The following is a 17,256-nucleotide window of genomic DNA, read 5'->3' as shown; positions in this document are numbered from 1 at the left end:
GCATAAGTTTTGCAATGGCGACACTGCATAATTCAGAGGGCTTAGTCAGATGGTCAAATTGCAGATGATTGGAGTGGAGCTGTTATAGTCCCCATTTATGAAAAAGGGAATAAAGCTGAATGGGAATTACAGAGGTTTTTCTCTAAAAAGTGTTACAGGTAAGATTTATGCCAACATACTTGAAAAGAGGTTGAGAAAAAATGTGAAAGAGAAACTTGGAGAAGTACAAGCTGGGTTCAGGCCATATAGAGGTCATCAGGATCAGATTTTCACTTTAAGACAAATAGTTGAGAAATCTTAAGTATATAACAAGTATCTGTGCTTAAGTTTGGTAGATCTGGAAAAGGCATATGACAAGATGCCCAGAGAAAAGATTTTCCAATATTATTGACTTTATTTGTACTTTCTAATAAACAAGTTAAAATTATGTTTAATGAATAATAAACAGCTACCACTGAATGGTGAATATAAGTATTATAATGCATAAATGATCATCTAGGCATAAGTAATTATTGTTACCCGATCTTGATATGTATCCTTATATACCCTTATAAGGGTACAGGATATTATGATACTACCAATGAAAATGTGACATCATTACTAACTTTCTATCAACAAATTTCCTTGAAATTAATCTGTCAGAAATCCAATATTGTCAAATCTTATATTTCAGTTTTTTAAGGCACTTCTTACTGCATTCACCTTACATCTTGGTCTTCCACTAGATCTTTTTCCTGTCGGCCTGGAAAAAACACGTTTTGCTAAACTTTCCTCTCATATTCTGTTTTAGTAATCATACTACCTAATTAGCTCTGCTCACACATTCCTTAATACTTGCAATATTAAGTACTTTCTTAAAATCCTAATTTTTAATATGATTCTGCCACTGATGTCACTTGTTCAACTCACTTAATTTTCTCAAGACTATCTGTACTCTTCAACACTTGATCAAGTGCTGTTCATTTTCCACCCCAGCTTTCAGGTCTGTAAGTTAGAATTGGTTTAAATAGTTTTGTATACCGCTAGTTTAGTGTATCGACTAATTTCTCTTTCATTCCAAATAAATTAATTCAGTTGGCTTCTTACTTATAACAGCTTTGCTAATCATGTTGTCCACTACATATTTAATTGACCATTTCAACTAAAAATCTGATGCATCATGGCATAAGAATTTGGAGGGGAGAGATGTTAGTGGTGCATGGGAGGTGGTCAAGGGGCAGGTCAGAGTTAGATGGATGAATAGTATCATTAAGTAGGAGTTGCATATAAAGAAAAAGTCATGGAAGGAATGTAAAGAAAAAGATGATCAGCATGTCCATGAGCAGTACAAGCCTAAGGCAAGGAGGATAACTTGTATGGTAAAGTAAGGCCAAAAGCTAGTTATGAGAGAAAGCTAGCTGATGAGGCCAAAAGAATTCCTAAAGAGTTCTTTCACTATGTAACAAGTAAGAGGAATGACTATGGAAGGATGGCTCTTTAAAGTGCTGATGGTGGAGAGGTAACAAAAGTAAACTAAACAGTGAGTTGGTCTCATAAAGAGGTAAAAGATTTTCTCCCAGACACTCAGGTTTTTCATCTCTCAGAACAGGCAAACTGGCCTATGACCACAAATCTACAGCCATAAATACTTGTCCTTTAGGACAGTGCTTCCCAAACCTATGGATGTAAAGGCCCCTTTAGAAAAATTTAAATATTTCACGACCCCCCCCCCATCGAAAAAAAAAATCATAATACAGACATATATTATTATATTGAATTTATATTCAATATTTTGTGTTTTTAAGCTTTTTTGTGCTTCTTATCAATACCTTTGAAATTAAACTTATATGAATAAGCATATATTTACTAATATTCATCATGCACTAGCCCTTGCATTCTCTGCAGCAGAATATTGTGCCCCTGTCTGGGAAAGAAGTACACACACTAAAATTATAGACACCCAGCTAAACTCTACCATGCGCACAATTAGTGGAACAGTGAGAAGCACCCCTCTCTCCTGGCTGCCTGTTCTATCTAACATTGCTCCACCACACATACGGAGAAGACAAGCCTCGATTAAGGAATTTAATAAAGCAGTGAGCAACCCACTCCTGCCCCTACATCAGACTCTCATAAACCCACCTAGTCTATGCCTCAAATCTAGAAAGCTTCTCTGGTCCATGGACGAACTCTCTTCAGCTGTGCTGCCATCAATATCTGACATATGGAGAGAACACTGGTCCAACAATCTACCAACAAACTGCTTCCTGGTAGAAGATCCCTGTGCTCCACAGCCTGGTTTTGATCTTCCTAGGAAGATTTGGTCATCAATAAACAGGATCAGAACTAGTCAGGGCAGATGTGGCTACCTAATACATAAATGGGGGCTGTCAGATCACCCTTATTGTGATTATTCTCCCATGGCTCAGACAATTACCCATATTGTGTACGACTGCCCAAGGCGCCAATTTCATGGTGGTGGCCTACAGGACATCCACAAAGTTGAAGAGGCCTTAAATTGGCTTTCCGGCCTGGACCTTGACCTGTAGTTGATGTGGCAGTGGTTATGGAGGAAACAGAAGATCACGGTCCCGTCTCACCACGAAGACATTATTCTCGTAGTCACTCTCATAGTCCTCATCATGATATCAACAGAACTCCTCCTCATGTTAGAAGATGATGTAATGTGAAATGGGCCCCCCTCTAATGGGTCAAGTTTTCTCATACAAGACAACTGCTCTCTAATTAAACCTAGGATACAGATACATTTATGTTGTAAGAACACGCAGCCTTGCCATACTTGTTGCTGGAAATTGTGATTGTACTCTTCACTTACTAGCTTCACGTAGCCATAAGCATAAATAAATTAAGCACCGAAATACGCAAGAAGCAAAATTTGTGAACCAACAGCAATGTGCGATTTTTTTCCATTAAAATATAAAAAATAACAAAAAAGAAATAATAAATAATAAAAATTAAATACGGTTCTTTTAAGATAAAAAAAATATTACTTAGTCTTAAAACATTTTAAATTTGTTTTCATTATTTCATGCCCCCCCTCAGCAAAACTTATGGCTCCCAAGGGGGCCGTGGCCCACAGTTTGGGAAGCGCCGCTTTAGAAGATGCATCAGAGGAGTGATGTACTAGCTCTATTAATGTGAATAGCAACATTTGCAAAGAATTTTGTAGTGAGCATGTTAGTAAGAAAGGTTTAGTCTCAAGTACACTGGCTTTTCAGTGAAGCTGAATTGTTTCTTATGACCTATGGTACATTAAAACACTATTTGTCAACATCTGTTTTGGATTTTCTGTAGTCTGCTAACATTTGAATCTGCTGTGTGATTAGATGCAGGTGAACCATACATCAGGACTAGCCTGATCAGTATCTTGTATAGCAGTAGTTTCAGTTCTTTTGTTAGCTGGCTCCAATGACATAGTAACAGGTACAGCTGCCCCATTGCCCTTTTTGCTTTTGAGAAGACATGATTGATACGAGTCATGAAGCAAAACCCTTTATCTAGTTATACTCTAGTATAACTAGATAAAGAGTTTTAGATAAAGTATTTGTCTACTGGTTGTCATGTTTGGCACCCCATCAAATAGGAGTACCAAACATGACAACTCTGCTCTCCAGAGACACTTTTCATGTGAATGGCACTACAGTGCTAGTCTGCATTAATGTCAATCTGCCATTTTTTGAACCACTGTTCTAGTTCTGGGACTGCAGTTTTTCCCAATCTACACTGCAAGGAGCAGACCATTATTGCAATATCATCTGTATATAGGACCAGGCCACTGTGGTGCCAACTGTGCATGCGATGTCAGCCACACAGATAGCAAAATGCAGAGGTGATAGCAGGAAGCCCTGGAGGATGCCTATTGTGATGATTGCCCTCTACATTTCAAAGGCATTTTGATCAGGTTTGGCAAGGGGAGCCTACTTAAACTGCCATCCTATGGTCTGCCTTGCTCACTGTGCAACTGGATTGCCAACTTTCTCACTGGTCACTCACTACAGGTCATGGTGGATGGTTTCCTCTCCTCGATTTATCCCCACCAATGCAGGAGTATCCCAGGGTTCTGTTCTTGCATCCACTCTCTTCTTCATATATATAAATGACCTACTCTCACAGACTTCCAATTCTATCCATAGCTTTGCTGATGACAGTACATTCCATTCTTTTTCATTACAAACTTTGTAATGCTCAAGTATTAGAATCCTCAAGATCTACCATGACCAAGGACCTGAACTCAGATCATGCAGTTATCCAGTGGGACAAGGACAACCATGTAAACTTCAATGTCACCAAAACTCCATGCTGTGTTCTCTCACAAGAAAAAAGCTCACCCCACTCCCTTACCTTCAACAATACCGATCTGCACCTCTGATCTTTCTAGACACAACCATATTTCAACTATAGCTTCTGCAGCTGCCAAAAAACTTAGTGTACTTTTTTGAAAAAGCCAATACTTCACACCTTCACAGATGCTAACTCTATACAAATCCCAAATCTGCCCAGCTATGGAATATTGTTCATATATTTGTGGTGGTACTTCAAAATCTTCTCCAAGATTGCTTGATTCTATCCAGAAGAGGGCAGTTCAGCTAATTAATGATCCCTCTCTCACATACCAACTTCAATCCCTCTCTCACAGACATTCTGTTTCTACCTTGTGCCTCTTTTATAGGTACTTTCATGGACAGTGCTGTGCTGAATTGGCCACTGTTATTCCTCCACTCTCATCCAAAATCATTAAAACAAGAGCCACTGCTACCAACACCCTTTTACAGTCCATCTTGAAACTCACCAAGCCAACTTAACTGCCTCCTCTTTCATTCCACCAGCTTCTGTCCTTTTGAAGTCTCCCCAAAGATTACAACTCTCAGCTGTTCAAGCAAAATATGAACATTCCTCCTTTCTTCTTCCTCGTACCACACACACACACACACACACAGCACTAATGTGCTGTAGGTCTTGTGGCATCTCGTGTGGATCAGATCAAAGACAATCTAATTCCCTGTAGCTTCACTCTGAGCTTGCAATCACAGAGGTATGATTTGATAAGTTTGACAAATCCTAGTGAAAATTTGGCCTACAGGAGTTTGAAAACGCAGTTGTCTGCAAGGATAGAAAAATCAGAACTCCCTGGTGGACACAGGAAGTTAAAAAGCAGTGAAGGAAAAGAAGAAAGCATAACAAAAGTTCCTGGCAAATAAGTCAGCTTGTGCTCTTAGAGAATACAGAGACAAATGTAAGAAAGTTAAATACTGTAAAATTAGCTAAACAAATCATGGGAACTTTGATAAAAACATAGAAAAAAATTATCAAGAAGAAGATATTCTGGAGGTTGTTGAAGTTCAGATATGGAGAAAGAGTGCTGTAAAAGGAATTAGAGATGATAAAGGTGACATGAAAACTGGAGAAATAGATATCCTTGAAATATGGAGTAATTACTTCGAAAAATCGCTAAATGAAACAAGCAATGATAACAGCACGGTGGTAAAAAACATTGACCAGGCATACAGACAGGAATACATATCCATACTTGAAATAGAAAAAGCCATCAAATGCCTGAAATGTGGCAAGGCAGCAGGAATAGGTGATATTAGACAACACATGCTCAAGTATGGAGGTACAAAAGTCTTACAGTGGCTTCACCACATAGTTCAGAAAGCCTGGACAGAGAGAAGAATTCCAGATGATTGGAGTAGAGCGCTCATATTACCCAAATATAAAAAGGGAAATAAAACTGAATGTGAGAACATTACAGAGGTATTTCCCTATTGAGTGTTCTTGGTAAGATTTATGCCAGTATACTTGAGAAACAGTTCAGAAGGATTATGGAAGAGAAGCATGGTGAAGAACAAGCTGAATTCAGGCCAAATAGAGGCTGTCAGGATCAGATTTTCACTTTATGACAAATATTTGAGAAGTCATGAGAATATAACAAAGATCCGTATTTAAGTTTTGTCGATCTGGAAAAAGCATATGACAAGGTGCAAAAGAGAAGCTATTCAAAATGCTGTAGTTGTATGGTGTCGGTGGGGCATTATCTCAAGCAATACTTAGTCTTTGAGTTGTAAGTCAGCAGTTAGAATTGAAGGAAGTACAGGGAGATGGTTTTATGTTAAATCTGGTGTCAGACAACGATATACATTATTCAATCTGTTATACGTTATCTATATGGATTGCATTAAGAAAAGTGGTATTAAACCTGATATCAAAATTGGAGATGTTAATCTCAGCTCTTTGCTTATATAGATAATGTTATACTTTTAAATTAATAAAGCAGAAGTCTGCAAGATTCCCTGAATAACTGTTGTAATAAATTTAGTATGAAAATCAGCAATAACAAGACAAAGACAATGAAAATAGGCAGAAGTATGGAAAACATTAACTGCATCCTGAATGGAGAACTATAGAACAAGTAAAACATTTCAGCTACTTAGGCACGATTTTCAGTGATGATGCTAAATTAAATATGGAAATAGACAACAGAATTTATATGGAATAAGAGACAAATTGGTCAAAATATTAAATTAGCTGTATACAAGACAGTTCAAACCAACTTTAACTTATGAATCCAAGAGCTGGATTAGAAGTAAAACACTTGATCAAAGACTAGAGACCACAGAAATGAGAGTCCTGAGAAAGATTAGGGCCATGAACAGATGGCATCAATGGCAATATCATATTAATAACAGGGATATTAGGAAAGAACTTGACATCCAGAATGTGTTAGCAGAGTTAATCTCAGGTGGTATGGTCACTTAAACAGAATGGGAGAGGAAAGATTAGCAAAATAAGTGTTCTCTGCAGGATGGCAGAAAAAAGACCCAGAGGAAGACCAAGATATAGGTGGATTGATAAAAAGTGCCTTAGAAGATAGAAATAAGATCTGACAATGTTGAAGTCTTGACAGGTAGCAGATTGATTTGGATAAAAATTGTAGAGAGGAAGTCAGTAATGATGTAAATTTTTCATGTGGTACTATCATATCCTGTACATCCCTTGAGGGTACACGTCAGGAAGTTGATGATGATATAAGGAGTATATTTTCATGGGACCTGCATTTAGAGTTTGAACATTCACTCCCGTGATTTCTACATTGGTAGTAGCAGGATTTATTATTTCATTGCGCTACATGGCTGTGCCTTAAATGATTGTAGTTCGTGCATTTTGTATCCTAGCCTATTGGCATTCTAGTGCAGTAAAGATTGTATGTCTCACAAACTTGTTTGCAGAGTCCTTGCTGAGATTTACTTTGCTGAACTCTTAACATTTTGCCCAGAGTGGCTGCTACAACTGCAGCTTTGCTGGATTTGGTTGGACATTGGAATTTAGTTTCCCATGCAGGTTTTGACACCACCACCTCTGTACATTAAGTGCCAGGATGGTTTGTTGTGGCACAGGAGGGTTATCAGCATTTGCTGTGGATGCCTGTGCAGCTGTTCATGGGGGCTCGTCGGTTTTCTTTCAATGATTTTTGGATGACCAAGTATTGCTTTCACCCTCTGTAGTTGGCAGTATGTGGTCTGTCGCAGTTGGCACATTTAGCTGGCTTTATTTTCAAATTTTTGCACCAAGCTGTTACTTCGGTTGTAATGTCCTGGTTTTATAGCCAGGCTGCAGATGATGTTTTTAGGTTTTACTAACTATTATAATAACGGAATTAACTCATAAGTTAAGGGGATAAAAATCCCTTATTGTTTTTCAGCCAGTATGCGAAACTAAGATCGAAAACTACGATCTAAACGTTTCATGCCGACGAACTGTCGGCGGATCCAAGCGTAAGTGACCTAGCCAGAAAAAATAGCCGTTTGGCTTTTCATCTTAGTTATAATATGTTATAATATAACGGCACACCTTTCTGGCATTCGTATAGCGAAGGTATGTAAGTTCTTTTCACTTAAACTTTGATATTATCTAGGTCTAGCTACTCACTGATGAGACCTCAAAAAAGGTTGAAACCGGTCTGGGTAGTGACCTCTCCTCATAATGTAAAGCAGTTCTACAACTCCTAGGAGCTGTGTGTTTTTTACATTATGAGAAAATATCAAGGATAGTGAGGGAGCTTGCTCCACCTTTGCATCGAGTTGCCTTGGTGTGGCACTACCAAGTGGTCACTTACGCTTGGATCTGCCGACAGTTCGTCGGCATGAAACGTTTAGATCGTAGTTTTCGATCTTAGTTTCGCATACTGGCTGAAAAACAATAAGGGATTTTTATCCCCTTTACTTATCAACCTTGCCAGAAAAAATAGCCGTTTGGCTTTTCATCTTAGGAATTAACTCACGTCAATTATTCTTTATTTGTAGAATTTTCACCTGAGTATCACAGGCATCATCAGTATAGGTACAAGGCTAATTAAACAATAACTGTTATATTCACAAAGCGCCACCTAAGTAGCTAAGGTTAAATTTCCTAAATTTATTTAAATTATTATTATTATTTATTTTTTTAAAAATTTTAATTTAATTATTCAATAAAAATTAAATAATTTAATTATTCAATAAAAATTAAATAATTTAATTATTCAATTATCATAATTAATTTTTTTAATATATATATATATATATAGGGAGCCTGTGTAGCTCAGTGGATGTGGCGTTTGCACACCACCACGCTTGGCCGCACGAAGGAAGACTTCGTTTCGAGTCTAGTCGGCGACTAGAGGAAATTTTTCTAAGCCTTTTTTTTTGACCGGTTCCCGAGTTAGTCGATCTCTGGCACGGGCAAGCAATTTTTTCCTCCCGGAAACTCGGGTTTTTTGTCCTGTAAACTCAAGAAAATCAACCGTAGAACCCACATTATTGCAGACATTAAATATATTGTATTAGGGACCACGAGATGACGGCACATTTGAGCCGTCTCTCTTCACTGCGTACCGCTTAATTAGTGATAGCTTTGGGCCATCTGTCTCTGATTGGGTACCAGTGGAGATTGAACTGCCCACTCAGTCTCCAAAAGTTAGATAGGGCTAAATGGCCTCGCCTACTCCCGTATACGGGAATAAAAAGGCGTTAGCTGATTTTTTTTTTCTGATATATATATATATATATGTGTGTGTGTGTATACAATTATATGTTAGGAAAGATTTGCTGCTTTATAAAGTACTATATTCTACATGGGGGAAAGACGTAAACCATCGGATCTGTTTGGGTTAGGGTAGTGAAGTAATGTTTCACATGTTTCTTTGTATAGCCGTTCCATTAGGAAGTGACTTTTGTGAATGACTTTTGTCTTGTTCCACTTAACTCTAAGTCTGTTGTTGATGGCATGTTCTGCAATTCCAGACTGTTCGGGTTCAAGGTGCTGGATGTACGACTGGTGTTGTTTTAACCGGACCTGAGCAGATCTTCCTGTTTGATAATCCACACGAGCAGGGAATCTGGCAGACACCTGGATAGCTGAGATATGGGAGATGTCCTTTGGAGACATTAGGAAAGTGGAGATTTTTCTGACGGGTCGAAAAGCCACACAGATATTTAGTGGTTTTAGCACCTTAGCTATGCGTTCACTAACCCCTTGTATATAGGGGATAGTTATACGTGTAGGTTCCTCTGTACTTGAAGAGGATGCTGGAGCACGACTACTTAAAGCTCTTTTTATGAAGGAGGAATTAATATGCTGTAATTCTTTTTGTAAAAGTTCTTCTGAAGAACAAAAGGAGTGGGCTCTATGAACTATTGTTTTTATAGTACCTGCCTTTTGGCTGGGATGGTGATGTGATTCAGCATGGATGTACTGGCCTGTATGAGTCTCTTTCCTATAGACTGTGAATTGTAGATAACCATCTGGTTGGCAAAGAATCAAGAAGTCTAGAAATGCTAACTGCTTATTTACTTCTACTTCTTGGGTGAACTGGATCCTTGGATGAAGTGCATTAATTTTTGAGAGAAACAGTTGTAGTTCTTCTGAGGTGCCCTTCCATATGGCAAAAATGTCGTCCACATATCTGAACCAAATGTTAGGTCTGGGTGTAATGTTGTTAAAGATATACTGTTCGAAATGCGGTAGACAGGAATATGATACAGGAATATGCTGTTCGAAATGCGGTAGACAGGAATATGATACTCTATAAGGGAAAATATGGTTTTGTGAAGGTGGGCCTTGCCTTAATAATTTGCTCACTTTTTTTTTTTTTTTTAAATAAAGTGACAATGGAGTTGGATAAAGGAAATGGCTACTCATTTCTACTGATTGATATTGCTAGACTTTGCAAAGGCTGTGAACATATTCCACATAGAATACTGTTGATTAAGTTGGAGCAAATGGGGATGGATATGAATCTGGTGATTTCAATTACAGGGTGGCTGACAGCAGAGTTTATAAAGGAACTGAGTCTAAGAGAAGGCACGTACACTACAGGGCTCAGTACTTGGTCCTCAGTTGTTTAATTTGTATGTAAGTGATATAGGAAATGAATGAGCAAGAAATATTCAATTGTTTTCTGATGATGCAAAACTGGGAAGAGTGATGGTAAATAAGGGTGATGCAGAGATCCTGCAGGATGACTGAAATAGACTAACAGTTTGGTCAAAGATGTAGAAAGTTTTACCTTTGGTATACTATACGTTAAAGTTATCAAGCAATTTTATAAACTTGGTTTCAATTCTTTTTCCCAAGTAAGCAGATAAGTCAAGTTTGTGCCTGAAGTATTTTCAGGTCTGAGGCTACTGATGGTTAAAGGCGGAGTAAGCTCTGATCACTTTCCTTAGTATTATCTCCCATAATTCAAAGCACATCTCCTTGAGGAGATGTATGATGCTATGCATTAAGGGAAGGGCCACTACCCTTGGCATCTTAGGGTCTGGCTCCCACTGACGAGACCTCAATAAAGGTCAAAACCGGTCTGGGTAGTGGCCTTTCTCTTAATGCATAGTATAATACATGTCTGCAAGGAGATTTGCTTTGCATTATGGGAGATGCTAAGGAAAGTGATCAGAGCTTACTCCACCTTTACCATGAGTTGTCTCATGGTAAAGGTGGAGTAAGCGCAAACTTGACTTACCTGATTGTTTGCTTACTTGGGAAAAAGGATTAAAACCAAGTTTAAAAAATTGCTTGGGATCTTTAACATATAGTTTGGTCAAAGGTAAATGGCTGTAAGTTTAATGTCACCAAGTGAAGATAATGGAGAAGATCACAAGCTGTGTACTATAACCTGGAAATGAATGGCAGGAAATTTATGAGAGTAGGGACTTGAAGTTTAGAGGACATATTGCAAAGGTAGCCAAAACAGCATGTCACATTAGGTGGTTGTTGCTAACATGCAGGGAAACTATTGTTCCCTTATATAAGGCTCAACTAAAGCCACATCTGGACTACACCATTCCTTAGGAGGAAGAAGTGGTGGGGAGGATCCAGAAGAGAGCGGGAAAGACTTTGGCAAGTCTGTGGAAATCTCTATATGAGAACAGACTGATGGTCTCTAAGCTTCAAAAATTAGCTGTTAGGTGAAAAAAGAAGATAAACGATATGAAACATTCCCCTCAAGATGTGGTGTTATACCATCAAGTCCCATGGCCTTGTTTGACATCAAGTTTACTCAATTCCTCATATACCTCCTGCTCACTCATCATCAATGGTTCCTCCCCCCATTCCCACTATTCTCAAGTTCTGCATTATGTTACAACAACAAGGATGGAATACTTTAATGAATTGCTCATGAAGTTGGTGTAGATCAGTGGTTCTTAACCGGTGTTCAGCGAACTGGTTACCAGTGTTCTCCCGGTGAAAGATGTCACATGACACAGTTCTGAGTATAATTGGCTACTCTGAATAAAAATGCTGAGGGAATTATTTCTGTTATAACAGAACAATTAACAATATTGGAAGAAAAGATTTCAAGTTACTTTCCTTCCATAAATACACACAATTATGACTGGATAATCCATTTGGCACAGTTAATACATTGAGTTGTGAATTTTCATTACAAGAAGAACAATTGGTTACCTTGTCAATGGATCATACTCTAAAAATGAAATTCTCTGAAATAACTCTTGAGGAATTTTGGATTTTTGTCCAAGCTGAATACCTAGCTCTCTCCACAAAGGCACTGAAAATTTTGTTACAGTTTTCAACAGCATATTTGTGTGAGCTTGGTTTCTCAATATTAACCCATATAAAAACTAAAATGCATGAAAGACTTACTAATATAGACAAGGAGATGAGGGTAGCTATATCACATATTAGACCTGATATCGCTGAAAGCCTGACAAGCTCAAGTATTGCATTAAAATAAGTTCCATTTTTATAAAAAGCAAGTCCATGCATATTTTTATTGTTAGTTTTACGACCCTAATGCTCTTGGTGTTCCCCAAATTTTTCTTTTAATCAAAAGTGTTCCATGACTTTGAAAAGGTTAAGAACCACTGGTGTAGATGATTGAGATGGAGAGCTGTAGAGTAGGTACCCTCCCTCGATGAGTCTTTGCACTCTGGTGGTGTCACAAAATAACATCCTCTTCATCGTTTATCATTTTCCCATTATCAGTGATAATGGGACAATGATACTTCTACTAGCTACATATCAAAAAAAAAAAAAAACTAGGATTTCTTTTAGCATCATTAAGTGAGTCACCTTCCTTGCTTGCTCTTTGTCCTCATGTAACTGATCTCCACTCATCTTGTGCCACTCCCATAATGCATTTTTCTTCCAGATTGCATGCTTCACCTCTTCAGTCTAATATAATGTTGGAGTCTTGACGGGTAACAGATTGATTTGGAGGAAAATTGTAGACAGGAAGTTAGTGGTGGCGTTTTTCATGTAGTACTATCATATTCTGTACACCCCTTGAGGACATATGTCAGGAATTTGGTGATGACGACCTCCTCAGCCATCCATTTTACACCTATCTTATTAATCTTCCGACTTTTGGAATACACTCAGTCATTACAGCATTGATTTCCTTCCCATGCAATTCTTCATTCCATGATATTGTTGCAAGCTGACTCCTGAGTTTGCCATAATCACCTGTCTTATTATGCAACACCCCCAGGGAATCCAAGGACTCATCGAGGGAGGGTACCCAAGTGCTCATGGTTACTTGCACCAAGTGGAGGAAGATGTAACATTTTATTTACATCTTCTGATGAGATAATCAAATCCAAGACCCTCAATCCATGTGTGGCCTCTGTTACGTAGTTATCCATAAAAACTCAAGCAATTCATTCTCGTTGGTTGCTGATGTAGTCTTCTCATTCCAGTATTACCATAGTTGAAATCACCCTTTTCTTATTAGCTAGACCAATTTGTCTAAACATTTCCTTCTCACTGCCTTCCACGTTACCAAGACTATAGCAACACCCTACTAAACATTTCGTCTACGCAGTTAGCCAAGTGGCTATGCACTTCGCAACTATATGCTTGGGAAAGGAGTGTCCTGAGTTCTATTCTCGTCACTGACGTGAGGACCTTAAGGATCTTTCTTAGACATAGCCAAGTTAGCTGGTCTTGGGTGTGGACAGCAGGGTTTTTCTCACCAGTTTCAGTGGGGGGTATTCCTCCCACAAGCAGACAAACCTGCCCCATAAACACACACGGATTACAGTCAGGAATACTTATGACCCAGCCATAGGCCAGATTTGTCAGCTATGCAAGTCCTGAGCCCAGTTAAAATTTGGGGAATTGAGATGATGCTGTACTTCCCCGTAAAAGGGGCCTCACAACTGTTATATCATCATATGAATAAAGAAAAACTAAAAATTTCATCCTGTCCACCTCCACTTCACACCATATTGCTTCAAAACCACGATCAGTATTTGTTCCTTGCATCTGCACCCTAGATTGGCACAATTCTTCTGCCATCATCAATAACACTCTGCCTCCCTTTTTGCTTTGTCTGGCTGTGTTCACGGAAGACTACATATTCCTCCATCTCTATTCCTGTTCGAATGTCATATTCATTCAACCATGTCTCATTTATACTTCACTTATTCAGTATATATACAGTATACTGATACTATATACTTTCAATAATACAGTGCATTTTCAATATAATATGTTGAAATATTGTACAGGAAAAAAACTGCATGATTTTTAGTTGTTGATTATGCATCTTCTTTGATATATCAAAGTGAGAATTTCAAAAATCTGCTATTATGACTTCATTTTCATCACTAGCTTAGTAGAGATGTATTATTTCAAAAGCATTTGTTACACAGTTCTCCAGTATGAAAATAATTTATACCAGTAATTGCCAAACTGTGTGCGGTGGAATCCCACAGCAAATTCATTTTTGTGTATTATTTTTTTCAAATGGCTACTAAGTTTGGAGAACACATACTTATTAAGTAGTCTCAATCTAACTACTTAATAAACAGTACTGTTACATATTTCTTTTGGCCTAGGGTTGCCATGAAAGAATTACTGAGACACTAAGGGTGCTGTGAATTGAAAAAGTTTGGGAACTCTTATTTATACCATTACATCCAGGATGGTATTCAAACTTAAAGTAACATCCTTCTAATAGCTCCTCAGAAACATCAAATATGCATTCATTAAGTTGTTCTCTGCAACAAAGGTATATAACATCTAAACTAAAAGCTGCATTGGTTTTGTCAAGCTTTTTAAATGCCAATGTCTCACTCTAGGGTGCTTGTGGTCTGCCTTATATCACATTTAGTGTTTTCTGCTTGCATACCAATTTTAACACTTTTTGGGGGGGTATAGAATGTATATTAATGTGAAGCAAAAATGTAACTATATGGTGATTTAATTTTTTTAAAATTTGATTATTTGATTTTTATTAGTATTTATATAAGAAATCAAAAATGGTATCCAACTTTTTTTTACGATTCTCTTTCTATGTCAAAAATTTACCACCATTAAGTACTTTTTGTTGAACTCTACTCTTCCAGTTTTACATTAATCAGTTCAATGATTATACCCAGACCATCTAATTTTGTTGGATTATGGCATTCAAAAATATACATAAAATACTTCTTTACGCAGAAGAGCTAATTTATAACCAAAATTTTTCAGTCCTTGCGAACTTTTTTTTTTTTTTGCCTGTCTTGAATAAGGAAGAACAAATCATTAAGTGAACTTACAAATGTAGCTTTTTTTTAATAATTTTCACTTATGCGCAGACACTGTGCAACCGTATCCAATTTTTCTAAATTTCTGTTACTCTAGATTCATCTTCAGTAAGCATCATGAAAGCTTTTTCTCTCTCTTTTCACATGAAATTACCATGCATATGCATTTCTGTTGGTTGATGATGGCTACTGTTTGGAATTACCCAAGTATCTTAATATAATGAGATGAATGCCTGCTGTCTATATTAATTTATGTATTTAGAGTTACATCTGTGTTTTTTGGCTTGTTTGCCAGTTTTGCAAGATGAAAAACTTCAGCTTAAGAGAGGTTCTGCTGTCTCTGAATGAGACTGGCTCATTTTTTGAAAACTTTAGTCTACTATATCGTATCCAAAACATGTTTTTCCCAAAAGGCAATGATTGTCATTAACAACTAACTATGGAAGTTCTTTGATGGCAGATATATGTTTTTGTCACTAAAACCTAAGGAATTATTACTACTATTTATAATTTTCCTTTTGGGTTACTGATTAGCAAAATTCTATGGTCTATTTTGCTATAGTTATATTCTAGCTATATGCATTATCAATAAGTGCATTCTTGTTTTTTCAGATTATCATGCCATAAGAATAAATTTCTCTATCACAAAAATCAACTGTAATAATTTTTTTTTTCTCCTTGAAAATTAGATTTTTCATCCCACAAAATGGCAAACTAGCCAAAACACACTCTTATCAGATGAAAATGCAATATGTGGGTGATAGATGTCATAGTATTTAGATGTGGATTATGAAATGTATAAGGTGGTATGTTACTTTCATATGAGCCCTTGGACTGCATGGAAGTATCCTGTAAATAGCCACTTTTTTTTTTTTTGTCTTTTTTTTTAAAGAAAGGGGGGAAAAAATCTCAAAATATACACTCAGTAGAAAAAAATATTTTACCTTCAGAGAACGTACTTAATACAATAGGAAATGCAAAATGAATGATTGCGAAAAAGTAAAAAGAAACAGTGAAGGGAGATAGTTACTATAACTACAAATAACTTAATGCTTGTGGTTTTCACTCAGCTCATAAAATGTAATCATAACGAAAGGCGGGAGTATTAAGATCTTCATATATTTCCATTTACATCCCTGATGAATAAATATGATTTTTACACCCATCATAGAAACTACTTGTTCAAATTTGAAATAATGACAATTGAAAAAAAAAAAAAAAAAACATTTTGGAAAAGTTTTGCAAATCAACATTTTGTCATTAGATTAGATAGTCATATTTATCTCAACCAAGTTATCTTCTAATAACTGAGTATGTAGAACAGAGTACATCTGGTATGGGGTGGATTTTTCAGTTTATTATTATTAAAATTAAAAACAAAATTACCTACCACGTGAAACAATTCGTTCTCTGTCTACAAAATAGTCACCTGCGAAACCAACACTTTCCGCCATACCATTACTGCTCCAGACCACACTACTAAGTTACGTCAGTTACCTTGAAACTGCCACTGGTTAAATTCGCCTGACAGAGACACCTGTAGAAATGTCGTGTATGTCTTGTACCTTCTTATCATTAATTAAAACCGTATGCATCTTTCTTAGCATTGTAATTGCAAACAATGGGTAACAATAATTTAACTGGAAACACTGGCAAACATTAACCATATCATTACATAACCTGTTTCGTCACTTCAGTTCTGTCTGAACACACGCGTCACGTAACACATGAGCAATTCAAGCATGACAAAAAAAAAAAAATAAAATAAAAAATCGGAGTTTATTAGGATGGCTATTTTGCATCGTTCAAAACATAAATATGCTTCAAAAAAGAAAAGAAGAAAATATATATATAATAAAAATGACAATTGCTAGTACTATATTTAATTATTCTTAGAAAAATTAGTCATTATATAGTAATAATGTGTTTAAATCTGTATAATTTCTTAATTATAAGAAAAGTAATTGCTATAAAAATATTATCATTTAAAAAAAAGAAAATTAATTGCTATAAAAATATCATCATATCTATTGATAAAACATTAATTAGCCAGTTACATTATTATTATTATTATTATTATTATTATTATTATTATTATTATTATTCGGAACCCACTTAGAGTTCTATGTGATATAGTTCGCCCACAGTATAGAGAACTGTCGCTGGAACGCTGCCAAGAAGAGTCCATTCATGTTGAAGGGGAGAAAGAAATAAGGAGATGTACGAATTT

The 17,256-nt window shown here is 36.8% G+C and overlaps 1 protein-coding gene across 2 annotated transcripts in view; it reads right to left on the bottom strand.

Moving 5' to 3' along the window:
- Positions 1-16,715, bottom strand: part of atl (atlastin GTPase) — a 315,725-nt gene extending 299,010 nt beyond the window's left edge. For both annotated transcript variants that reach the window (XM_090400775.1, XM_090400777.1), the window contains exon 1: positions 16,417-16,715. In XM_090400775.1, coding sequence (XP_090256901.1) covers positions 16,417-16,480 — 64 coding nt within the window. In that variant the 5' untranslated portion in view covers positions 16,481-16,715. The remainder of the gene's footprint in view (positions 1-16,416) is intronic.
- Positions 16,716-17,256: the final 541 nt, after the last annotated feature.

This window comes from Typopeltis vanoorti, chromosome 11, assembly GCF_054136105.1.
Source record: "Typopeltis vanoorti isolate ZY-2024b chromosome 11, IOZ_Tvanoo_1.0, whole genome shotgun sequence".
In the NCBI taxonomy this organism is placed as follows: Eukaryota; Metazoa; Arthropoda; class Arachnida; order Uropygi; family Thelyphonidae; genus Typopeltis; species Typopeltis vanoorti.
The sequence above is the reverse complement of the archived record's forward strand: the minus strand, read 5'-3'. Positions and strand labels throughout refer to the sequence as shown.